The 27,562-nt window shown below is 41.0% G+C and overlaps 1 protein-coding gene across 6 annotated transcripts in view; it reads right to left on the reverse strand.

Annotated features, from left to right (window-relative positions):
* The window catches only part of MAST2 (microtubule associated serine/threonine kinase 2), a 372,012-nt gene that overhangs the window by 147,688 nt on the left and 196,762 nt on the right, over positions 1 to 27,562 (reverse strand). For 4 of the 6 annotated variants that reach the window (XM_037907057.2, XM_043521549.1, XM_037907059.2 and 1 more), the window contains one exon: positions 26,290 to 26,496. The exons of the other annotated variants lie outside the window; for them this stretch is intronic. In XM_037907057.2, coding sequence (XP_037762985.1) covers positions 26,290 to 26,496 — 207 coding nt within the window. The remainder of the gene's footprint in view (positions 1 to 26,289; positions 26,497 to 27,562) is intronic. 6 annotated transcript variants of the gene reach the window in all.

The raw sequence follows: 27,562 nt of genomic DNA on the forward strand, positions 1-27,562 counted from the left end.
AAAGATCTGCTGATATCAAGGGTAGTGACCCTGGGAAAGTGCAGGTCATAGTGGATGGCTTTGCTGCAATGGGATTCCCTAACTGTGGTGGGGCCACAGACGGAACCCATATCCCTATCTTGGCACCGGAGCACCAAGCTGGCGAGTACATAAACCGCAAGAGGTACTTTTCAATAGTGCTGCAAGCACTGGTGGATCACAAGGGACGTTTCACCAACATCAACGTGGGATGGCCGGGAAAGGTACATGACGCTCGCATCTTCAGGAACTCTGGTCTGTTTCAAAAGCTGCAGGAAGGGACTTTATTCCCAGGCCAGAAAATAACCGTTAGGGATGTTGAAATGCCTATAGTTATCCTTGGGGACCCAGCCTACCCCTTAATGCCATGGCTCATGAAGCCAGACATAGGCAACCTGAACAGTAGTCAGGAGCTGTTCAACTACAGGCTGAGCAAGTGCAGAATGGAGGTAGAATGTGCATTTGGACGTTTAAAAGCACGCTGGCGCAGTTTACTGACTTGGTTAGACCTCAGCGAAACCAATATTCCCACTGTTATTACTGCTTGCTGTGCGCTCCACAATATCTGAGAGAGTAAGGGGGAGACGTTTATGGTGGGGTGGGAGGTTGAGGCAAATCGCCTGGCAGCTGGTTACGCGCAGCCTGACACCAGGGCGGTTAGAAGAGCACAGGAGGGCACGGTGCGCATCAGAGAAGCTTTGAAAATCAGTTTCATGACTGGACAGGCTACGGTGTGAAAGTTCTGTTTGTTTCTCCTTGATGAAACCCCCCCCGCCCCTTGGTTCACTCTACTTCCCTGTAAGCTAAGCACCCCCCCCTCCTCCCTTCGATCACCGCTTGCAGAGGCAATAAAGTCATTGTTGCTTCACATTCATGCATTCTTTATTCATTCATCACACAAATAGGGGGATAACTGCCAAGGCAGCCTGGAAGGGGTGGTGGAGGAGGGAAAGACAAAGACACACAGCACTTTAAAAGTTTAAAACTTTAAAACTTATTGAATGCCAGCCTTTTCTTGCTTGGGCAATCCTCTAGGGTGGAGTGGCCGGGTGTCCTGAGGCCCCCGCACTGCGTTCTTGGGCGTCTGGGTGAGGAGGCTATGGAACTTGGGGAGGAGGGCGGTTGGTTACACAGGGGTTGTAGTGACCATCTGTGCTCCTGCTGCCTTTCCTGAAGCTCAACCATACGCTGGAGCGCATTAGTTTGATCCTCCAGCAGCCTCAGCATTGAATCCTGCCTCCTCTCATCATGCTGCCGCCACATTTGAGCTTCAGCCCTCTCTTCGGCCCGCCACTTACTCTCTTCAGCCCGCCACCTCGCCTCACGGTCATTTTGTGCTTTCTTGCACTCTGACATTGTCTGCCTCCACGCATTCGTCTGTGCTATGTCAGTGTGGGAGGACACCATGAGCTCAGAGAACATTTCATCACGAGTGCGTTTTTTTCGCCTTCTAATCTTCACTAGTCTCTGGGAAGGAGAAGATCCTGTAATCCTTGAAACAAATGCAGCTGGTGGAGAGAAAAAAAGGGACAGTGGTATTTAAAAAGACACATTTTCTAGAACAATGGGTACACTCTTTCACGGTAAACCTTGCTGTTAAGATTACATACACAGCCCATGTGCTTTCGTTCCAAGGTCGCATTTTGCCTCCTCCCCACCCCCACATGGGTAGCCCCTCACCCCTCCCCGTGGCTAACAGCGGGGAACATTTCTGTTCAGCCACAGGCAAACAGCCCAGCAGGAACGGGCACCTCTGAGTGTCCCCTTAAGAAAAGCACCCTATTTCAACCAGGTGACCATGAATGATATCACTCTCCTGAAGATAACACAGAGAGATAAAGAACAGATGTTGTTTGAATGCCAGCAAACATACACTGCAATGCTTTGTTCTACAATGATTCCCGAGTACGTGTTACTGGCCTGGTGTGGTCAAGTGTCCTACCATGGTGGACGGAGTAAAGCTGCCCTCCCCACAAACCTTTTGCAAAGGCTTTGGGAGTACATCCAGGAGAGCCGCAAATGCCAGGGCAAATTAATCATTAAAAACGCTTGCTTTTAAACCATGTATAGTATTTTAAAAGGTACACTCACCAGAGGTCACTTCTCCACCTGGCGGGTCTGGGAGGCAGCCTTGGGTGGGTTCGGGGGGGACTGCCTCCAGCTCCCGGGTGAGAAACAGTTCCTGGCTGTCGGGAAAACCGGTTTCTCCGCTTGCTTGCTGTGAGCTGTCTACAACATCATCATCATCATCTTCCTCATCCCCAAAACCTGCTTCCAGGTTGCCTCCATCTCCATTGAAGGAGTCAAACAACACGGCTGGGGTAGTGGTGGCTGAACCCCCTAAAATGGCATGCAGCTCATCATAGAAGCGGCATGTCTGGGGCTCTGACCCAGAGCAGCCGTTTGCCTCTCTGGTTTTCTGGTAGGCTTGCCTCAGCTCCTTAAGTTTCACTGCTTCGGGTCCCTGTTATGGCCTCTGTCCTTCATGCCCTGGGAGATTTTGAAAAATGTTTTGGCATTTCGAAAACTGGAACGGAGGTCTGATAGCACGGATTCCTCTCCCCATACAGCGATCAGATCCCATACCTCCCATTCGGTCCATGCTGGAGCTCTTTTGCGATTCTGGGACTCCATCATGGTCACCTCTGCTGATGAGCTCTGCATGGTAACCTCTGCTGATTAGCTCTGGCCAGCGTGGCAAGCTGCAGGTGACCATGCAAACAGGAAATTGAAATTCAAAAGTTTGCGGGCCTTTTCCTGTCTACCTGGCCAGTGCATCTGAGTTGAGAGTCCTGTCCAGAGCGGTCACAATAGAGCACTCTGGGATAGCTCCCGGAGGCCAATACCGTCTAATTGTGTCCACAGTACCCCAAATTCGACCCGGCAAGGCCGATTTAAGCGCTAATCCCCTTGTTGGGGGTGGAGTAAGGAAATCGATTTTAAGAGCCCTTTAAGTCGAAAAAAAGGGCTTCGTCGTGTGGATGGGTGCAAGGTTAAATCGATTTAACGCTGTTAAATTCGACCTCAACTCCTTGTGTAGACCAGGGCCAAGAAAAGTACAGCCCATGGAGAGTCTGATTATTTAAATTAACAGCAACGGACAATAGATCAAAACTGTTTGAAGGAGCCAACCCAAAAAAAAAAAATTTTCTATTGTGTACACATGGAACCTCAATTTTACTTCAAAACCATGCCTTGCATTTAACAATAACCATATATGAGCCTTTAGATATTCAAAACTAAATCTCAATTCATTATATTCTGAGAGTTACCTCCTGCTATGTATATATATTGTTCTGTCACTTCATCATGACATTTAAAAAATAAGGATGGTGTGAACACCGAGATTGCCTAAGGCACACACTAAATTACACAGTAACAAATAACTTAAGTTTTATTTTGCAATTCATAAAATTAAATTAATTACCATGACTGCTGTGATTTCACAAGATACATATTACCACAGAGTTATTATCCATATCTTGTGAACTTGTGCCTTTTGATCTATAATGGTGCAGTGGCGCCACTGTAAAGAAGGTTGGGTCATGACACAGAACATTTAGAAAAAGGCAGCCAGGTCAATTTTATTATCGTGTTTTGTTAAAATAAAAATGAACAGATTAAATGAAAGGAAATTATCCTGGCAATTGTATTTAGTGAGGGAAGGGAAGTGCTGTGTGCGCGCAAAATCTGACCATTATTTGTGACCACTTTGCTCCGGCAATATGAAACCAACAAGCAGGTTACTTTTGTTTAATAATTAAAGCTTTTATGAATCCATGCCCTAACATGTCTATAGACTTTGTCCGTGAAAATGGGTATTGGCTTCACGATTTATTTGGCTTTCAAAGAACTGTACTAGAATTACAAAAATAGTGCTCTGTCTACATGCAGGAAGTTTCAAGAGGTTCATTCCCCTTCTTCCCACAAAGGAATATTTTTCTCTACATGGATGCAGCACATTAAAGGTAAAGACAGGTTTCAGAGTAGCAGCCGTGTTAGTCTGTATCTGCAAAAAGAAAAGGCGTACTTGTGGCACCTTAAATTTGTTAGTCTCTAAGGTGCCACAAGTACTCCTTTTCTTTTATTAAAGGTAATCTAATTATGATTCGCAAAGCTGCTGTCTCTACTGAGCCACCCACTAGATTATCATCCATTATATTTTCTATATAAATGCATTTCCATAGAAAAATAACCTACTAAGGGCCTTATCCAATTATTGCATTGTAGATCTTTTCGTTTGTTAACTAGTTTCATTTTTACAAACTATTTAACCAAGTTCAAGCCCATTCCTTGCAAACTCCTAGTTAAAAATACATTTCCCTTGATGCTGTTGCACAAGTAATATGAAATGGAAAAGCCTTCTACACTCAGCCACTTGCTTTCTCTCTATAAGAAAATAAAATTAGCTGCAGGATTACAAAAGCCACCAAAGTCATCAGTTTTAGGGCTATGTTAACCAGAATCTCAAAATAAGTTTATTCTTAAGAGAGAAAGACCCTTTTCTTGTTGATTTGTATATTGCAGTAAGCGAATCAAAGACCAAACAGAAATGGCTTAGTGGCTGAGCAAAGAAAATGGCTCAAACAAACAAATAAAATTTGTCAGCAGATAACATCATTTAATAAAAGAACACATGTATAATTTATACTGGAATTTTTAAGGTCTAGCCTAATGAAGTCAAGAGACCTCAACTGTATATCACTAGCAAAGTAATAGTAATAAATATCTGTGTGATGCATTTTCAGAACATTCTGTATGGGCTGACAAAGCTTATTCTCTTATGATGTTATAAAAATGAACATCTCGAAGTCTTTTATTACCAAGATGAACTAGATGAGATTATAGTATTAATACGAGAGGGATTTAATTTAGTTTTTCAATATGGGGGAGGAGTCAGATCTCCTATTCCCTCAAAAAGTGGAGCCTATAAAAAAAATTGAGGGATTTCAACAAGATTTGTTTTGGGGCAAGGTGAGGCATTATTTGACAATAAGCTAAGCACATTCCACACATTCAAGAACAGACAGTCCCTTCTCTACAGACATACTGACAAAACAAAGACTGACACAAAGCCTGGAAATAAATAAATCTGTCAGGCTCATTTTCTCTGGATTTTACTATCACATTCTTTCTTCACATTTTGGTGGAACTCACACCAATTCTTCACATCTCTGATCAGTCCAGTACTAAGGCACAGTACAAATTTTTACCAAAATTTCAATTTCCTGCACTGTATCAAAGGCATGTCAGAGTTACAGGTGTTTGACATTAAGCTAAAAATTGATGGCCTGTTTCTCAGAAGTGACAAAGACACAATTCCCACTAATGTCAATCGAAAACTGCAGGTGCTCAGAACTTCTGAAATTCAGGTCATGAGATTCCAGCTATGCACTTCTAATGTGTGTAACTAGCATCTTTTTAACTAAATTAGTTTAGAGGACAGTGAAAAAGAGGGAATGACGGCATTGGCCACAATAAGCGTAGTGTAGTGAGGCACTATAAACTTCCCACACACATCTGTATTAAGACCACCAGCTGTTTTCACGTGTGGATACCTTATATTGTCCCTCTGATGTGAAAGCCATTAACTGAAACTCCACCATATAGTTATCACGATTAACATGTTATATATTATACCACCACTGAGAACCAAAAGAACCAAGAGTCTGTACTAACACAAAGGCATTGCCAAAAAATAGAAAAGTGCCCAAAGTTCTACAAATATTTTTTAATCTATAGTGGAAAACACTGCTGCATCGCATTTCTACTTGCAAAAGTTTTATCTTTCTATTAGTATACTAAAATTCTGGAAGACAGAATGCTTTTCTTCACAAGGAATACTGATAAGTTATCTGAGAGCTTTAATATAGTGCAAGTCTACCATGATTTCAAACTCTCAAAACTGCTGACAGAACATCAGTGCCACAGAAAGATCCTGCTTTCCTCTTTAGAAGACTTAATTGAAGTGACACCCTCTCCCAGCTCTGTTCTTTTCAAGTAAGTATGATTCAAATGCCGATTATCATTTTTAGTGAAACTTGACCTAAATATATGATGCAACAAGTGTCAAATGTAAAATATCTTAAAAAATAGAATATCGCATGTCAACTCAGAATGACTACCATCATTTCATTCCTATCCAAAATCTCCAAATTCCAGACATGAACATTTGTCTTGATGCCACTGAACACCCTTTTAGAAAATATAAGCCATATGTGGCTATAGCTTGATTTACATACTGTTCTCCAGAACATCAATCTCCTCTCAATTTACAATGATCATGATTTAGAGAAAAGTAAACATGAACTGGGCCCAGAGACTCACCTGTTATCACTATTTCCCTTCTTGTTATTTATTATATTTCACACTGTTTTAAAAACTTGGGAGAGAATGTATAACAAATTCACTTGGGAAAAAAAACACAAAAGGGAACCTCCAGGATCCTTCTCACGACCCCAACCTACTAGTACAGAAGAGGAGCCTCAGCTGCTTGTACAAGGAATTACTATACAAATAAGCTGAGGACCAGGCCAGGGGACTGGTAAATCCTCAGCGGGAGGTTTTTGTATGTTCTGATGAAGTTTAACACTTATATAGCACTTTGCAAACATTACCTAATTAATTCTCACAACACCATAGTGAAGCAGGTTTGGCAAAGCAAATATTATCAAGGCTACCATTAGGTCATAGAGGTCACGGAATCCATGACTTCCACTGACCTCCGTGACATTTTCTGCCCCAGGGCTGGAGTTCCAAGCCATCCCTGCCCCCACAGCTCCCAGCCCCAGCATTGTCGGAGGGACCCCACAGCTGCCCAGCCGCCCCGGAGGGCTGGCGGATGCTGCAGTTTCCCAGATGCTGCTGCTGAGCAACTGCGAGGAGTTCCTGCTGCCCGCCGTGGCTGAGCAGCTGCAGGATCTGCCAGAAGGAGGCCGGGGGACCCTGCCGCTGCCCAGCCACAGCAGGCGGCCGGGGAACCCTGCAGCTGCCCAGCCCCGGCGGGCAGCCAGGGAACCCTGCAGCTGCCCAGCCACGACAGCAGCAGGTACCAAGACTGCTTTCTTTTCTTCTGCACTTCACAATGGAGGTTGCACCCATTTTTTTTTCCTGATGTAGACCTCACAATAGTTATCTGTATCTGTGTCATGCCAAGATGGGATTGTAACAACAGATTCTATGCTTGAGGAAATGCCTGAAAATCTTGGAAATTAGTAAGTGGAGAATGTGGCTGCCCATTTGCTTAGTGACATATTTCACAGAAAATATATCAAACCTGACTCCAGAAATGAGCACCAGCTTCCAATTTGTTTCTAGGTATAATCCAAGTTCTTGTTTTTAATCCATTAAATCCTCTGTGATTTGGATCTAACGTATCTTAGATGACACTTCTTTCTGCCTCTTAACAGCAGGTTAAGGAATGCTCAAGTTCACGTCATTAGATATGTTTTTCTGAAGGCCAGGGGCCGAGAATTCTCAGTCAAGGCCCTTCAACTCTGGAAATTACTCCCTCACCTAGTTAAGGGGGGGGAGGGGGGGAAATCAATGCTTGTTAAAAAGAACAGATTTTAAAATTTATATTAAATACATTTTTTTAAATATAAACCTATTTAAAATTAAATTTGAAATTACAACCACCTATGTTAAAGCCTAGACGTAGTATAAATCTATTAAAATTAGGGCTGTCAAGCGACTAAAAAATAATCGCAATTAATCGTGATTAATTGCACTGTTAAACAATAATAGAATACCATTTATTTAAATATTTTTTGAAGTTTTCTACATTTTCAAATATATTGATTTCAACTGCAGCACAGAATACAAAGTGTACAGTCCTCACTATTTTTTATTACAAGTATTTGCACTGTAAAAAAAAATAGTATTTTTCAATTCACCTAATACTGTAGTGCAATTTACAAATGTAGAATTATGTACAAAAAAACCTGCATTCAAAAATAAAACAATGTAAAACTTGAAGGCCTACAAGTCCACTCAGTCCTACTTCTTGTTCAGCCATTCGCTCAAAGAAGGTTTTTTTTTGTTTGTTTTTTTAAACATTTGCAGGAAATAATGCTGCCTGCTTCTTGTTTACAATGTCACCTGAAAGTGAAAACAGGCATTCGCATGGCATTGTTGTCGCCAGCATTGCAAGATATTTACGTGCCAGATGCACTAAAGATTAATAAGTCCCTTCATGCTTCAACCACCATTCCAGAGGACATGCATCCATGCTGATGATGGGTTCTGCTTAATAAAGATTCAAAGCAGTGTGGACCAATGCACGAACATTTTCATCATCTGAGTCAGATGCCACCAGCAGAAGGTTCATTTTCTTTTTGGTGCTTCGGGTTCTGTAGATTCTGCATCAGAGTGTTGCTCTTTTAAGACTTCTGAAAGCATACTCCAAACCTCGTCCCTCCCAGATTTTGGAAGGCACTTCAGATTCTTAAATCTTGGGTTGAGTGCTGTAGCTATCTTTAGAAATCTCACACTGGTACCTTGTTTGTGTTTTGTCAAATCTGTAGTGAAAGTGTTCTTAAATTAAACAACATATGCTGGGTCGTCATCGGAGACTACCATAACAAAATATATGGTAGAATGCGGGTAAAACCATGGTGCAGGAGACATACAATTCTCCCCCAAGTAATTCAGTCACAAATTTAATTAATGCAATTTTTTTTTTAAACAAGCATCATCAGGATGGAAGCATGTCCTCTGGAATGGTGGTTGAAGCATGAAAGGACATATGAATCTTTAGTGCATCTGGCACATAAATATCTTGCAACGCCAACTACAAAAGTACCACGAGAATGCCTGTTCTCACTTTCAGGTGACATTGTAAATAAGAAGTGGGCAACATTATTTCCTGCAAATGTAAACAAACTTGTTTCTCTTAGCGCAGGACCGAGTGGACTTGTAGGCTCTAAAGTTTTACATTTTTTTTGTTACATAACTGCACTCCATAGTAAAACAATCTACATTTGTAAGTTGCACTTTCATGACAAAGAGATAGCACTACAGTACTTGTATGAGGTGAACTGAACAATACTATTTCTTTTGCACTGTAAAAATGACAAAAATATTTGTAATAAAAAAGTGAGCACTATACACTTTGTATTCTGTGTTGTAATGGAAACCAATATATTTGAAAATATAGAAAAACATCCACAAAATTTTTAAAAAATTTCAATTGGTATTCTATTGTTTAACAGTGCAATTAAAACTATGATCAATTTTTTTATCACAATTAATTTTTGAGTTAAGAGCGTGAGTTAACTGCGATTAATTGACAGCCCTCATTAAAATCCTTTAAATTAAATTAAAAAAATATTCAAGCAGTTCATGTTTGCTGCCAAAGTTTTAAAGGAAGTCAAATCATTGAACTGGAGGAAGTCACTGGCTAGGATCTAGAACCAGAATTTGTTGGACTGCTAAGCCAACTGTTGACAGGAACAGCCTCTTCTGCAAGTGCAGAGAGAATATTTTCTTCATTTCAGTTTATTCAGCAAGTTGAGTTCAATTACTAGTTTTTTCAAAGTTGAGAAACTTATTGGGAGTTGGAAAAGCTTGTTCTCCTCATCCACTTTCTGAATAAAAACAAAGTGAGAGAGGATGAGATCTACTAGTTCTAAAATCTTGAAGGAAATGGTAACCAGAAAAAATCAGTTCAATCCACTAACTACTACCAGTCTCCTTTTGTTAAATAAATACGGGTGTTTTTTTTTTAATTGAATTCCAACTTCCATCTAAACGCAGCTGGACATAAATCACAAGTGCAAAATTAATCATCTAGTGAATAAGAAATGTAGCATTCACCATTCTATCATAAAAAAATAAACATTAAGAATCTAAATAAATGTATGTTAAGCTATACAATTGCTTAAATAAAAGTGTATAAACATAGTATATCCTCCTGGTTTGCAAAAAGGTGAAATTTAGTTGCAAACCAACATGTTACAATGGTTACCAACCAATGAAAATCAACCTTTCTTTAGGAAAAAAACTAAACAGTACAAATGCAAAACATGATTTAAATCACTCCACCCTACCTCTTGTACAAACATAACCAAAGCCATCTGACTTGCCACGCATACTGAAGAGTGTGTGTGTTTACCAGACTTTTCTGATACAAAAGGCTGAGTGGGAAGACACTTGCCAAATGGGGAGAATTATTTTTGGAACAAAGACAGAGTTAGTACAGTCAACAGACCAACCAGATTTATTGCACATGTCCAAATATAAATTCTTAGTACATCTGGAAAAGTAGACAGGCATAGTTTTTTCCCCCCAACAGGCTTTACAATATAAAACTCATGATCACAAATGTGAGAAATCCGAGGCAATCAAAGACACATTATGAGAGTGTATCCTAGTTCTGGTGTAATATAGCACAATGGATTAAATCCCTTTTAAAGATAAATATACATCCTCATTTGACCCCTTTCTGCTAGAAAATACATAGTTATTGTTTACACTTTCCCCCTCAGAATGAGCATGGATCTTCATAGCAAAAAAAAAACCAACAACCTTAGCACTGGATCTTAATGTCTGGGAAAGAACTGAAGGCCCCAAAAGAATGTCCTACACCTCAGGGCTCAGTTCTAGCACAGATATTCTTCAACCTCTTTACATATGACCTTCCCACCACCACCGCCAAACATTTTATCTATGCAGCCATCATCTGTCTGGCACTATAGGACAAGGATTTCAGTCACCTCGAGTAGACCTGAATGCTGAGATGAAAGAGATGGTCCACTACTGCAAAAGATGGAAAATTAAACCTAGTACCAAAAAGACAATGTCCAGCTGCATCCATCTGTACTATACGAAGGCCAACAGACAGCTCAACATCTTCCTGAATGAACAAAGGCTGCACCACAACCCATATCCTGTGTATGTAGGTGTTACACTGGACACCTTGATTTTCAAGGAACAGCTTACCAAGACCTCACTCAAAATAAAGACAAGAAACAACCTGAGATCAGTAAACTAGCTGGTGCTACCTGAGGAGCCAATCCACAGACACTAAGAAAAGAAAGGTTTCTTACTTTCCATAACTGCAGTTCTTTGAGATGTGTGGTCCCTATTTGTGGTTCACAGTTCTTGAAATGAAGATACTCAGCTGAATGAAACCACGCACATAACAACAGGTACTGTGAGATCAACCAGCCGGGCCTGGGTGCTGGTCCTGTCCAATATCTTACTTCCTGACAGAGGGTTACAAGTTCCCCTGCAGAATCTGCTCCTTAAGGTGCAAGCCATGCCATACTACCCCATTTAAAGATGCGTTTAATCCACTGATGCACTGTCTCAGGGTAAGGATCCCCGTTTGAACAATTCCCTCTGGGTGGCATATTAGGTAGCAAGAACAAGCTTCATACGCAGCCAGCGCCCATCTCATAAGAAGGGTCATACTGGGTCAGACCAAAGGTCCACCACAGCCAGTATCCTGTCCTCTGATAGTGGCCAACGGCAGGTGCCCCAAAGGGAACGAACAGACAGCTTATCATCAAGTGATCCATGCCGTCACCCAATCCCAGCTTCTGGCAAACAGAGGCTAGGGACAGCAGTCCTGCCCATCCTGGCTAATAGCCATTGATGGCCTATCTTCCATGAATCTATCTAGCTCCTTTTTGAACCACGTTATAGTATTGGCTTTCACAACATCCTCTGGCAAGGAGTTCCAGAGGTTGACAGTGCATTGCGTGAAAAAATACTTTGTGTTTGTTTTAAACCTGCTACCTATTAATTTCATTTGGTGGCCCCTTGTTCTTATATTATGAGAAGGAGTAAATAACATTTCCTTATGTACTTTCTCTGCACCACTCATGATCTTATAGACCTCTATCATATCCCCCCTTAGTTGCCTCTGTTCCAAGCTGAAAAGTCCCAATATTATTAATCTCTCTTGAGGAGATTATACCCCTAATCATTTTTGTTGCCCTTTTCTGAACCTTTTCCAATTCCAATATATCCTTTATATTGCAGTATTCGAGGTGTGGGTGTACCATGGATTTATATAGAGGCAATATGATATTTTCTGTCTTATTATCTATCCCTTTCTTGATGATTCCCAACATTCTGTTCGCTTTTTTGACTGCTGCTGCACACTGAGTGGATGATTTCAGAGAACTATCCACAATGACTCCAAGATCTCTTTATTGAGTGGTAACAGCTAATTTAGATTCCATCATTGTATATGTATAGTTATATAGTTAGGATTATGTTTTCCAATGTGCATTACTTTGCATTTATCAACATTAAATTTGTTGCCCAGTCACCCAGTTTTGAGAGATCCTTTTGTAGCTCTTCGCAGTCTGCCTAGGACTTAACTATCTTGAGAAGTTTTGTATCATCTGCAAATTTTGCCACCTCATTGTTTACCCCTTTTTCCAGCTCATTTATCAATATGTTAAATAGGGGGACACCACTATTTCTCCATTCTGAAAACTGACCCTTTATTCCTACCCTTTGTTCCTTATCTTTTAGCCAGTTACCAATCCAAGAGAGAACCTTCCCTCTTATCCCATGACTGCTTATTTTGCTTAAGAGCCTTTGTCAAAGGCTTTCTGAAAATCTAAGGTGCCACAAGTACTCCTTTTCTTTTTACTATATCCACTGGATCTCCTTTGTCCGCATACTTGTTGACCCCCTCAAAGAATTCTAGTAGATTGGTGAGGCATGATTTCCCTTTACAAAAACCATGTTGACTATTTCCCAACAAATTATGTTCATGTATGTGTCTGACAATTTTGTTCTTTACGATAGTTTCAATCAATTTGCCTGGTACTGAAGTGAGGCTTACTGGCCTGTAGTTGCCAGGGTCACCTCTGGAGCCCTTTTTAAAAATTGGCGTCACATTAGCTATCCTCCAGTCATTTGGTACAGAAGCTGATTTAAATGATAAGTTAGAGATGACAATTTGTAGTCCTGTAATTTCACATTTGAGTTCCTTCAGAACTCTTGGGTGAATACCATCAGGTCCTGCAGACTTATTACTGTTTAGTTTATCAAATTGTTCCAAAACCTCCTCTAATGACACCTCAATTTGGGACAGTTCCTCAGATCTGTCACCCAAAAAGAATGGCTCAGATTTGGGAATCTTCTTCACATCCTCGACAGTGAAGACCGATGCAAAGAATTCATTTAGTTTCTCCGCAATGGCCTTATCGTCTTTGAGTGCTCCTTTAGCATCTCAATAGCCCAGCGGCCCCACTGGTTGTTTAGCAAGCTTTCTACTTCTGATGTAGTTAAAAAAAAAATTGCTATTACTTTTGGAGTCTTTGGCTAGCTGTTGTTCAAATTCTTTTTTGGTCTTTCTAATTATATTTTTACACTTCATTTGCCAGAGTTTATGCTCTTTTCTATTTTCCTCATTAGGATTTATCTTCCACTTTTTAAAGGATGCCTTTTTGCCTCTCACTGCTTCTTTTACTTTGTTGTTTGACCATGGTGGCTCTTTTTTGGTTCTCTTACTATGGAGGTATACATTTAAGTTGAGCCTCTATTATGGTGTCTTTAAAAAGTTTCCAAGCAGCTTGACAGCTGGATCCATCGTCTAGCGCCCTCATTTGAATCTTCCACGTCATCTTTGGGTAAAGCCCAATAATTTCAGATGCGGAGTGATCAGATGTGCTGCTAATGACTAAAAGTGGGGTCTTCGTGACCCCCCTATTTACCACTGTAACCTAGTTAGAAGATATAGACCCATACTTGCAGGCTGCATCCATCAGCAAGGGCTGCCTGGTTCACTCAACTATTGAATAGTTAGTTAATAAACTCTTTTAGATTAACATGCTTGACTTGACTATCTATGTAGATGCAATCGCAGTGCACACACGTGTGTGCACATGTGTATACACAAACACACACAATACACATGGATCTATTTCCTAGAAGTCCAGAACATAAAAAACAACCTTCATATTTTAAGATAAATTATCTCAAAGAAATCATCTTGAATCCTCTCATTTAAAAATCAGTTAATTTAAAATACAGAATGGGCCTGGAAAACTAAATCCTACCCAGCAGTCAGTAGACACAACTCAAAATATTTATGGAGTAACTAACTAACTTAACTGAAACACAAAAATGACTGGCTTGGTGTGTAACAGTAGAACCAAAATCATGACTGACATTTAAAAAAAAAACACACCCACAAACACCACCACAACCTCTTGAAATTAGGGGGAGTTTTCATGAGACAGAAACTGCCAAAAACAACAGATGTGGATACAAAATTATTATTGCATTATAAAGTTTACCACATTTTTGATGTGTACCTTTCCGCAAATAAATCAAGGAACACCCTACAAATAATCATTAACTACAAAATAAATCTCATCATCATGTCCGTTACTGTAATTAGAAGGTGACAAAGTCTGTACTAAGTAATATCAGTAGTAATATATAATGTACAAGTGATACCACAAAAATTACCACAGTTAGATGGCCATGTGGAGAAACTGAACAGTTTCTAGTAAGAATCGCAGTACTTCAAGGCTTGGCACTCAGCCCCATTTTGTTCATGTTGGTGCTCCATGTACTTACAGAAAACATCCAAAGACTTGGCACTCCAGTGCATGCTATTTGAGGATGATGTAGTGCTCACAGGAGAGAGCAAAGAGGAAATGGAAGAAGATTTAGAGAGAGGGTGGTGCATATTTGAAAGAAATGGCACGAAAATCAGCAGAAATAAAACAGTATAAATGGTCTACAGATTCAATGATACCTTGCAGGAAGACAATGAGACTAAGTCTGCAGAGTCAGCCGTGACCACAGATACAGAAGTTCAAGCACCTAGGCTCTGTAGCACAGAACAATTGTGAATTTATAAGCACAACAGAAAAGGCATGGATTAAATGGAGAGAAGTGAGTGAAGAGATCTGTGATAGGAGAATGCCCATCAAATTGAAAAGTAAGATTTACAAGACAGTAATTAGGCCTGCACTTTTGCATGATGTGGAATACTGGGTACTGAGGAAGAGACAGGAGCAGATCTTGTACACAGTGGAAATAAAAACATTAAGATGGATGCTTGGAGTTACAAGGATGGACCATGTTCAGAACAAACAAATTAGGGGAAGTGTGAAGGTGGTACCAGTTATAGAAACACTGAGGAAATCCAGGCTTAGATGGTTTGGGCATCTGAAAAGAAGATCGGAAGAATAAATAGGAAAATGGGTGTTAAACTTAGAAGTGAAGGGCGAGAGAAAGGATGGAAAACCCCAAAACTACATACATGGGTGTCATACAAATGGATTTGATTAGCTGTGACATTTTCACAGAACTGCTCCAAGGCAGACTGGAATGGAGAAGGAGGAGTCAAAGAGCCACCCTATATAGATAAGACTAAGGCTAGAAGAAGAGATAATGTGCAAGTGGCAGCAGAACAGCTAATATAAAATAATACTTCACTTACATAATACCTTTCTTCCAAGGATTGCCAAGTGAGTCTCATACTGCATAGTATTACTATCATTTAATGGCATCCCATTACAGCTAATATATAAACTAATTGACCAAAGAGTTCCAAAGTATCTCTGATATCATATATTTTAAAAAAAAAAAAAAAGAAAATTTACATTCACTGACATGAATGCTCATCCCCTAAATCCAGGGCCGGCTCTAGGCACCAGCAAAGCAAGCACGTGTTTGGGGCGGCACAATCCCAGGGGCAACATTCCGGCCATCTCTTTTTTTTTTTTTTTTTTTTTTTTTGCTTGAGCAGTTGCGCTTGGGGCGGCAAAAAACCTATAGCCAGCCCTGCCTAAATCCTATCATTTTTCCAAATCAAAACTGGTAGATTTAACATATTACAGTTGTTTTGCTTAACAAAATCTGAAAGTTTAGTTCCGTCTATTTTTCTTGAACAAATAACTTCAGCTTCTGCCGCTACCTGGCAAAATTCAAGCTTTAAAGAAATCTGTCAACAACATTTTCGCTGATCATTCTGTGTATACCTGTGGGCAGTTAGTTGGTAATGCACTAGTTACTTATTTACATATAAATTTTAAATGTATATAATACAGAAGCTAAGAACACACACAGTTAAACACAGACAGCATAAATCTTTAGCAGGAGCTCCTGGGCCACACAGTATCCCCAAGGTATTTTTTTTATTTATTTATTGGAAATGTGAATTTGAAGATCATTAAATCTTGTTACTTTTCAAAATGTAGATCACTTACAACTGGCAAAAAGTGGAATGTGGACTTCTATAATGCAGTCTGTAGCTGTCCTCATTTTTAATATGCAGAGATGACAGGACGCAGTGTCATGCTCCATCCTGATCTTAGCTGTGGCTGCTCAGATCAAGCAGCAGTATTGCATGCTGGGACATGTCTCCATGGGCTCCATGTCTGTATCAAAGAGGTGGACAGCTATAGTCAGCTCCATTTTATGTAAATTAGATGTATCCGCTACACTTCTGTCAACTTGCCAGGAAGCCCTCAGCTGAGCAAAGTTTGGATATCCAGGACTTAGAGAAACACCTGTGCTAAATATTTTTGTTGAGTCACTGTGAAAACTGAGTGTTTAAATAGCCCTGAAATCTTTTCACTTTTAAAGAGAAGTGGAGTGGACTAGTAGGTACATAAGCTGCAGTAAGAAAGAACAATTGATTTAATTTTTTTGGCCCCCCCCCCCCCTTTTTTTTTTTAAAACACTCCCTTGCAATTATACTTTGGCTTGCTTACCTATTCTTTATTAATTTATATTTACCATATTTTTTAAAAAATCACATTATGTTAGTGAAATAAGTTACAAGAATATATGAATGGGAGCCAAATCAAAAAAACTCCCACACAGGAAATGAAATAAGGATTCCCCTTCATTGCAGTAAGGGACAACAAACCACAACACAAGAACAAACGATCGTGAAGAATGTGGTGGCACTTTTGCATTTTCAGCAGATTCTTTACAAGGCACAAATCCGTTATTTAGGTAGGTCTCTCTTTAGAGTAGGGTATTTAAGCAAACATATATCTATATTTAGAAGACATGGGGCATGAGAAGTAAGAAGTGGGAACCCTGCATTATTTTTATAGAACCAATGTGTGATAGGTCCTTTTCAGAAACCTAAATCAACGAAGTCCCTGCCCTAAAGACCTTATCTAAAATTAGGAAAGGGGTAGGAGGAAAGGAAGGAACATGAAAGTGAAGCGAGCTGTTTCAGAATGGCAGAGATCATGATGGTTCCAAATATTTTCTAGACCTCTAATAATAATTTATGTTTACTGTGTAGCGTAAACTAGGTAAGAGGATTCTAAGTAGGGTTATAGGTTTGTGTCAGTAGTAAAAATGTCATAGATAATGTGATTTTTCAGTTTATCTATTACTTGTGTCGAGCCTAGCTCAGGGCAGGCGATCAGGTGGTGCCAGGGCCAGGAAGGAGGCAGGGTATCGCAGGGGAAAGCCCCATCTGCACACTGGAGCAAGACCTAAAGGGCTGGAGTAGGGAACCAGGCCAGCACTATGGGACAGGAACCATCACTGCAGGGTGAGTGCAGACCAGGCTTCCTCTGCAACCCCAACCCCTTTGCGCCCCCCCCCGCCCCCCCCCCGTGTCCCAGGGCAGGACCTGACATCCCACCCAGGGCCTCCCACCTCCTGGGATAGGACCTGACTCCTCCTGCATGAGTTCCCCACTTTAAATGGCACTCATCACTTTACATACCATTTCCCCCCTAAACCGGTGACCTTTATTAAATTTACCGTGACCACTCCGTGATTTTTGATAAAAAAATGCCATAACAAATCTGCAGCCCTAATTATGAGGACGGGAGTGAAAACAAGTTTTGGGTGGATGACGACAACTAGCCAAAGGTAGTACTGATTTAGGAGGTACTTGACTGTGGAGAATCAGCTGGATTGGAGCACTAGAGTAAAACATTTTTCAGGCTAAAGAGGCAGCATGAAAAAAAGCAATGGAAACAAAGAGGAAAAAGGTGCTGTGATCATGTTTCTTTGGAGTGGCCACATGCTGTGTCCTGGGGCCTGCTGCAAGAGGAGTGCTAGAGAAGTTACGCCTGTATCACCAGTATACCAGAACACCCCAAGCAGTCCTCTGTGCTGTCTGGTTGTCTTAGGGAGCCTGGGTAGAACAGAAACATCTGCTGTCAAGAGTAAGGAAGAGTGATGCCTTCCTTGGTGTGGGGAAGGCAACTATTTAGCATTCCCCAGCACAGAACACTAAGAACATAAGAGGGAGCTTGTCCAAACTTGCTCAGAGGAGAGTGCTCCAAAGACTCCAAGACTGCACGTTCTTCTATCTCTACCAGCTTGCAAAGGAACTGGTCACCTTCCATCAGCTGGAGCCAGACACAGTAGAACTTTTTGGAGCCAGCAAACTTCTCATGTACAGGGAATACCACCTAAAAGTTTCAATGTGCCATCCATTTACTGGCAGGGCGGAACTATTCTCAAGTATGGCAACTGGTAATGGTAAAGGAACAAAGAGAAAAATCTCAAGAATCTCAATCTGAAGAAAAAATTAACCAAAATAGGAACTCTAATTCTCCAAAGTGAAATTTATGTAACAATTTATAATGTAAAGCAAAATTTCACATTAAAATAAAACCCACAAAAATAATATCTACTCAAAATCCAAAAGTTTCATAGTAGTCATGTAGTACATTCAGAGACTGCAGCTGCCCTATGACACAGTATGCCTGGACTGGTCAATCTACATTTGTGAAAATAGCATTAAGGCACCTTTGAAAACAAAACAATTATTCAGCACATTTTAAAGAAACAGTGTCTGAAGTGCAGCAAGAACTCAAACTAGAAGGTACCATCTGCTGCGATAGACAAAGCCATTTCCAAATGTTACAGAGCTATTCATTAATCCCCTGACAGCTGTCAAATAGGAAATAGTAACTAAAATAAACTCTCAAATGCTATCTCAAGTAACTTTACACTCAGAGGGAATTTAAGCAGTGACAGATAACATACTGTTAAAATTATTATACTATTGCCATTTCTTAATATACCTTGAAATATTTAAAAGTAAAATCTTAAAGGACACTCCTCAAGGTTAACAAACCCAAAATTAAAAATAAATATAAAATATCTAATTCCCCCATATTCAAGTGCTGCCATGATCTTGGGAAGTTAATTTATTCCCCAAACCTAGGACTTCATCCCGAGTAGGGTGTTGAGGTTCTTTGGGATTGTACATGTGCATATCTCCACAAAACCCCCCTTACATTCTGTTTCAAGGCCATATCTAGCCTTGCAAAAAATTAGCATGCTCACAAAAACTACTAAACAGGTTTTAACTAACATGATTGTAAACAAGATTTTGCATCCAGTGTAGACAAGGCAAGTCATGTTTTAAAATATGTTAGCTGGTTGTGGTCAACCCCAGGGTACCCACTAGGGCTGAGTAAAGTTGTGTTAGTTAAAAGGACTCATTTTCCTAGACAAGACATGGCCTTTATAAACTAAGTGTTGAATCCTATTCACTGTAACATGACATTTGCTCTGGGGACCAGAGTGAGCTCTGATCACTCTCCTTACAATGGGGGGGTTGGGGGGGGAAGGAGGGGGTTGGGGAGAAAACCTGGATTTGTGCTGGAAATGGCCCACCTTGATTATCACACACATTGTAAGGAGAGTGATCACTTTACTTAAGCTATTACCAGCAGGAGAGGGGGGTGGGGGGGGAAAGAAAACCTTTTGGAGTGATAAACACCCATTTTTTCATGATTTGTGTGTATAAAAACAAACATCTTCTGTATTTTCCACAGTATGCATCCGATGAAGTGAGCTGTAGCTCACGAAAGCTTATGCTCAAATAAATTGGTTAGTCTCTAAGGTGCCACTAGTACTCCTTTTCTTTTTAGGAACAGAATAGACAAGAGGAGGGGATAGCTCAATGTGCACTTACACACCACACCACACAGCTGACAGGTCTAAATTTAGATCTCTCAGCTCTAACAGCATCCATTTATATGAAAGGTTGGATTTTTTTTTAAAGCAACCTATCCACAGTTCAATAAAGATTTTAGAAAACACACTATTCCCACTTTCTACCCTTTTATTATGATTAAATGCATGCTTTTTCAAAAAGTCTGTATCCATATAAATATGTTAAAATAAAATCTATTACCTACACTATATATAACAACCTTTAAAAGCAAGACCAGCCTTGTAAAATTTCAGTTTTATTTTGTTTAGGTTTTGACGGATAGTTTCTGGCCACCTGGGGCAAATTTGAGTTTGAAGTCGCTTTTATATTGTTTTATTTAAATAAGAAAGTAAAGTATTTGATCATCATCCTATTAAGGATTGATGAGTAGATTTTATGCCTATACTAATAAATGTTCATGGCTATTTTGCAAAACTACATAACGTTAATAAAGATCAGAAGGGTAGCCATGTTAGTCTGGATCTGTAAAAGCGGCAAAGAGTCCTGTGGCACCTTATAGACTAACAGACGTATTGGAGCATGAGCTTTCCAACGAAGTGGGTATTCACCCACAAAAGCTTATGCTCCAATACGTCTGTTAGTCTATAAGGTGCCATGGGACTCTCTGCCATTAATAAAGATATTATCCCTAAATATTTTTAAAAGCCAGAATATGGGGGGTGGGGGGGAGAGAGAGACACACACTCTTACAACAAAGAATTGTAGAATACAGAATTATAATTGCATACCATTTCATAAAATCATAGCTAGCAGGGTAGGAAAAACACCCATTGGGATATTCTGTCTGATACTGCTGCCACCCATTCACTCCTCCCCTTCAACTTGCAAGGAAAGATTAATTAAAGCCTCTCTCATTCCCACTAACATTTAATCTTACCTACTTTTGGAACTATAGCCCCACACTGAGCGAGGCCTAAACTGAAACACTTAACTCTCCTATCTGCTTTTATCACATGAATACCTATGTATCTTTCTAAAGCGGTCTAAGCTCAAATGTGTCTTGCTGCAAGAAGTAGTTACAAATAACACGCGGGTTGTTTTTTTTTATAATCTCAAGATTCATCTTATCTGATGACAATTTAATGCATAACATCTTTTAAAACAATTTAATGTCAAGTAGTGCAATAAAACCAGGTTCTTTGGCATAAGGATAAATTTGGCTTTACAATGAGTGGCCAACTCATACTAAGGTACGGTTGTGAAATATGGCCAAGTGTCATCTGGTAATCTGAGTTGCCTCGTACCCAGAGAAGCATTTGCCAAACCCAAACAACAAAAATACACTCAACACATCCATTTAGTGTTTTTGAGACCATTCACCCTCGTCCTGTTGATAAACTTGCATCTAAAAATGATCCCAAATCACGTACATAACATCAATAATACTTACCTAATTTACCCATTGTCAGTGTCTCTCAGTTACTACTCTGGGTGTGCCACCTCAGAGCCCCTTTTCGTGATCATAAAGAAGCTCACTTTTATTTTCTGTTAAACCTGAGGTACACAATATTTCTATTCCTAATTAGATTGCTTCTCTCTGAAGCCAACAGCCTCCATCACTAGCACTGACGTCAGCTGTACAACAGCCACTCATCTGTCCATGCAGAAAGACTAAAAGCATCATGAAATAGTTGAAAGAAAAAGAAGGGGAAAATGGATTACCGATGGCCAAATGTAATAAACTTCTAACATTAAAATGTACACTTTTTAGTTACTGGAAAATGCAACTCCTAATCCACAGCTAGGGGAACTCACCCCAACCTGACCGACCTAAGTGCTTTAAACCGACTGGATCAGTGACAGTAAATAGCTTACCGGGATGAACCTTTGCTCTAACTCAGCAGTGAGAATACCCATAGCTGGTATGGTAACCAAGTAAACAAAACTACAACAAAGAAGGATAGGATAAAACAGGATCAAGAGCTGCACAGGTGAAAGCAAAAACTTACGAAGAACAACAAATAAAAAGTTATTATAGAGCTGAGCTTTTATAATGCAGCCACACATCCCTGAATCATCAACTGTCTGGTATCCAGAGAGCAGATGTCCAGAAGGTCTGCATATGTGAACGTTATTCTAACCATGAACAGCCCCGGGTAAAGCTGAAATAGAACTCAAGACAGACATTTACAGGGACTATTCCTATCATGAAAATTATTCACTGATCCATTTATGTCTAATGGCTGAGACCCCTGAAAATTTTTGACTGACAGGAAAAAGCACTGTATCTTGCAAAAATGTCTTATGGTTTGATTTTTTTTTTTTTAATACTATTAGCCACCATGCCAAAAAAATTCATTTCAATGAAATTTAACACTAGTCTAATATAGATAACTCCACCTGCTGCTTACCAGTTTACCAGTCTAACTCTGATGCTTAACAGCATTAAACTACACTTATTATATTTGAATGTTACCCAGTATTTGCCCTGTAGTACTGTATATTTTTTTAAACTGAAACAAGATAAAAAACAACATTTTAGCTTTATCACCATTTCATTGGTCACCTTCAAACATGCCCTTTGCTCTACTCTGTGTATTACCAAAATGAGTTCCATGTGTCATTCTCTCCAATGACTGACTTCCTCAGAAACCAGAAACTGACCAACAACTGGGCTGCGCCAACGTCTCCATCCTTATGCACAGTAGGCCAACTGTGAGAACTAAAATGGACTTTTTAAAGTTTACTTTGAGCCCTAAACACTGCAGGAGACAGAGCAGGGACAAGGTTGTCACTCAAGCCTCTTGATACGACTTCCCCGGGAGCAACCAGCTGTAGAGGTAGCAGAACACTGACAAGCCCTGAGAACAGCAGTGGACTGCCACTGCTGATTGCACCTTGGTGAATACCCTTGGTGCTGCTGAAAGGCCAAAGGGCAGCACTCTGAACTGTTAATGTTCTAGGCCCCTGGTAAATCACTGGAATCTTCTGTGTGCAGACCGGATATCTATGTGAACATAAGCATCCTTTAAACCAAGAACTGTGAACCAGTCACCCTTGTTCTATGATAGGATTATAGAGGCCAGGGTGATCATTCCGAATCTCAGGCAGCAAATAAAATTGAATTCAGCTGTCTGAGATCTAGCATGGGCTTCCAGCTTCCTTTCTTCTTGGGGGGATGAGGAAATATTTTGAATAAAACCTTTTTCCCCCATGCTGAGCTAGTACCAGTTCTATGGCTCCCAGATGGAGTAGGCAGTCTACTTCTTGTCTGAAGAACCTCTCATGAGAGGCATCCTTCAAGAGGGATGGGAAAGGGAGAATACCTCTACTGTATAACCAGTGATGATAATCTCCAGAACCCATCTATCTGATGTTATGAGGTGCCAAGCATGGAACAAGTGGCCACCAAATGGGGTGCACAAATCTGGACAAGGTAAATGTGGAAGTGGGGCTGCTTTGCAACTCTCAAAAGTCCTGTCAAAAGGATTTTTTGGTGGGTGCTAGGACTGGAAGGAGAATGAAGGCACGACATTATGCTTACTATGCTGCATTCTCTGGCATTTCAGAGGTCATTCATAAGCACTCTGATGGTAGAATGGTTAAGGGTCTGGTTGTTGTATATAGGGCTGAGTCTTGGGATATTTCTTGCATGGTGCTAGGGTATAGACACTCAGCGAGTGAAGGGATGCTCTTGAGTATTTGAGGGAATGCAATGACTGATTTTTGTCCTCATTGAATATGTTATTTCCCTTAAAAGGCAGATCCTCCATAGTGGGTTGGTCTTTCCTGGGAAATCTGGAGTTTTGGAGGCATAAAACCTGTCTTATTACTATGGACATTGCAATCAAGCAGGAGACTATATCTGCTGCACCCACTAAGGCCTGGACAGCCAATCTAGCCAGCAATTTACCTTCATTGATAATTGCTGGGAATTAAAGTCTATCTTCTTGATGGAGTTTGTAGGTGAATTCCAAGAACTTATTATAATTAATAAAAATCATACTTTGACAGTAAAGCTTGACAGTTTGCTATGTGGAACTCTTAGCTCACCAAAGTGAAGTTCTTTCTTCTGAAGAGGTCTAAACATTTGACCTCCTTATCAGAGGATGTAAATCTTGAGTAGTTTTGCTTGCCCTTTTGGGTGGCAGTTTGCACCACTCGAGAATTCAAAGCAGGGTGTGAAAATAAGTATTCTGCTTTCCTAGGTGGCACAAAGTATTCCCTCTCTGTTCTCTTTGCAGTGGGAGAACAAGTGGCTGGAGTACGCCAGACCATCTTGGCCAGTTCGAAGATAGCCTCAAGAACTGGCTGTTCCATCTTACTGGAACCAGCAATCTGGAGGATATCTAATAGCTTATGAGGGGTGTCCTGTACTTCCTCCAGGGAAATTTGGAAAGTCTGCAAATTCTCCTCAGGAGGTGCTGGCACTGCCTGTAGCAGTTGGGCGGTGACAGCGAAGCCGGTGCGACCATCCCATTTGCGGGCGATGATAGCCTTGCCCAGGTGAATTGTTCTGCCTAGTCTGTCAGGTTGCTCGTCTTCCTCAGATAATTCCTGAGGGTTTGAAGTTCTTCTCTGTGTGGGGAAGCTTGTCTTGACTTCTAGTATGACCTTACAGATTCAGGATGTCACATATATGTATCCCAGGAACCCCCCAGTAAAGCCAATGTGAGGAATCATAGAGGAAATGGGGCAGTCCCCATGGAGGGGGATACCATTGGTCCCAAGGTGTGCACAGTCCCTCCTGTGTGAGAGCAAAGGAACATGAAATCTTGGACCCTCTGTCAGGGCTGAACCCCATCTTGATGGTGTGGTAAAGCTCTCCCGCTGACACTAAGGAGAAGGAGCCTTCTATGCTGATCCACAGTGCCATTGGCACTGGAGATCTTATTACGCGTCAGCTGGACGACGGTACTGCAGAGTGGCGAACTGATGGTGTGAGGACATCACTGGCTAGTACCTCATCCAACAGTATTGGCAATTCTGGATCCATGTAGATAGCAGCGTCCTCTGGAGCAGTGTATCTAGCCCCCCACACAAGACAGCGGACCAGGCTTCTTTCCCTTATTGGCACCAGTGGTACTGGCTTTGCCCTAGTCTTGAGTATCAACAATCCCTTCTCATTTCATGGTACTGATGATGTAGGAGGCATCTGCTGCCTTCTTTTCTTCACCAGTGCCAATCTTGGGCCCACTCCATCAAGTAGGGCTGGTTTCAGGGCATTCTTGCCTTTCAGTACCAAGAAATCAGAACTGTACTCCTTGTGAGCTCCTGACACTCCGGTGCCAGGGTGCAAAGTTTTACTGGACTTAGACAGCATCAGAGAGGAAGTCCTCGTTTTGGATGATGACTTGGAGGGAGATATCTCATGTTTCTTGTAAGAATGTTTGCTCTTACCCTCCTCATACCTTTGTTTGGAAGAGCCATCTTGTTTGCCAAGATTCTCCCCAAAGCTGGAGACCACTGTCCTTGGATGGGTGCTTCACGGTGCCTCCATCTGATGCACATGGAGGTCTGATTGGCCGGGATTGAACTGGGGCCTTAAAGCACAGTCCATCAGGAATCTTTTAAGCCTGTGCTCATGGGCTTGATGCTGCATTTAGAAGGGATATGAGCATCCCCAAGGCAATGGAGGCATGTGTCATGGTCATCCCTGGCAGGCCACACAGTCTTTGAATCTCAGGATCCTGGGCATACTAGGCACCCCCCCAGGGGTATGGGGGTGGGGAGGACAGGACACCCAAGCCCTCAGGACTACGAAACTTTCTACGAACAGGTTTTTAAAATTATTTAAAACTAACGACAAAGTTCTGAAGAAGAATGCTAGCTAACACAGCAGACACTGAAGAGGTTCAGTCTCAGACCATAGGCAGTAGAATGAAACTGTAGAGGTAGTCAGCCCATGCTGCCACTCATGACCTCGGTTTGAAACACGAGGAGAAGGGCAGAAGTGTGAACCAAAAGACACTGCTAGCAAAAATCTTCCAGTCTCAAGCACATGCACATCTCGAGTGGCACGCACACGGGATGATCACTCGAAGAACTAAGAGAACTCTTACATACCATTTGTTCTGCAATAGCACGACAAGGTTTAAGGAACTGAACAACATTATAGGCAATAACAATGAAGAGTTAGTTTCTAAACTCATGTAGTATGCTAGTTAGTATGTATGTACGTATATTGCTTTTTTCCTTATTCTAGACCTTTACCTGTAGGTGAACTAACAGTTTGGACAAACATGCAAAACAGACCTGAACACCATACAGTTAAATATAAACACAAAGTCTGTTTATCTTTTTTAGATGTTATTCTCTTGAATTAACTAATGAGAAGTTTATAAGTTGTTACACTGGAATCAAATTGTTAATTGTTCCTACTTTAGGTTTTTCCTTACCTCCACTGTAGCGGATTGCTGTAGCAGGGACTAGCAGGGTTGCTCTGGGGTTGTGGGTTCAGGTAAAAGACTAAAGGAGAAGTCGCAAGAGCACAATCCGCACTAAATGGGATTTTAAGGTGTTGTAGACCTGGAGCAGATGTAGGAGAGAACATGTGCTGATGAACTTCACTTCCTCGGCAGTGGGAGTACAAAGGAGAGGAGATTCTGACAAGGTACCACAGTAGAAATAATCAGTGTCAACGTCATGTGTTATTGCTTTTTTATTTTTAAAAAAATAAAAGTTATTTAAAAGTTTTTCTATTAAAGTAATTTAATAAACTAAGTGGTCAAAAGTCATCATTTTAATCAACACCTGAACTTGTACAACTGTTACGTTGAAATAACCAAAATGTTACTGGTAGCCAATGCAACACTAACTTAACATTATTTTTTCACCGTGGAATTATTTGATCCTGAACTGGCCAAATTTTCCATGCCAAACGTAAGATAATATGCAGTGTAGCTGTAGCCGTGTCAGTCCCACGATATTAGAGAGAGAAGGTGGGGGAGGTAATATCTTTTATTGGAACACCTCATGGTAAACAAGCTTTTCCACCTTGCATTTTGTTGTGACACTGGGAGTACCTTTCCCAGACCTGAAGAAGAGTTCTGTGTGTCTCAAAAGTTTGTATCTCTCACTAACAGAAGTTGACCCAGTAAAAGATATTACCTCACCCACCTTGTTTCTCATACATAGGTGTGTTAGAAATACAGTAACTCCTCACTTAAGGTCCTCCCGCTTAACGTTGTTTCAATGTTACATCCCTGCTCCATTAGGGAACATGCTGCTTTAAAGTTGTGCAATGCTCCCTTATAACGTCGTCTGGCTGCTTGCTCCGTCCACTGCTTGTAGGATTCTCTGGAAGAGCAGCGACTTTACAAGGGAGCATTGCACAACTTCCTCTTCTCCGACTCCTCCTCGTCCCTCCCAGAGCTTCCCCCGCCGCCAAACAGCTGTTTGGTGGTGCTTAGGATTTTCTGAGAGGGAGCGGGAGGAGCGGGGACACAGCACTCTTGGGGAAGGAGGTGGCGAGGCAGGGGCGGGGGGAGCTTCGCTGCCGGTGGGTGCAGAGCACCTGCTAATTTTTCACCCTTAACTGGGACTGAACTCTGCCATCATTCAGGAGGCTGGAGAGAAGAGCTTCAAAAACATCATCACTGAGTATAATATTAAATTGCTTGTTTAAAGTTGTTTAAAACTTATACTATTTATGTATATAATACCTTTTGT

Source organism: Chelonia mydas, chromosome 8, assembly GCF_015237465.2.
Source record: "Chelonia mydas isolate rCheMyd1 chromosome 8, rCheMyd1.pri.v2, whole genome shotgun sequence".
In the NCBI taxonomy this organism is placed as follows: Eukaryota; Metazoa; Chordata; order Testudines; family Cheloniidae; genus Chelonia; species Chelonia mydas.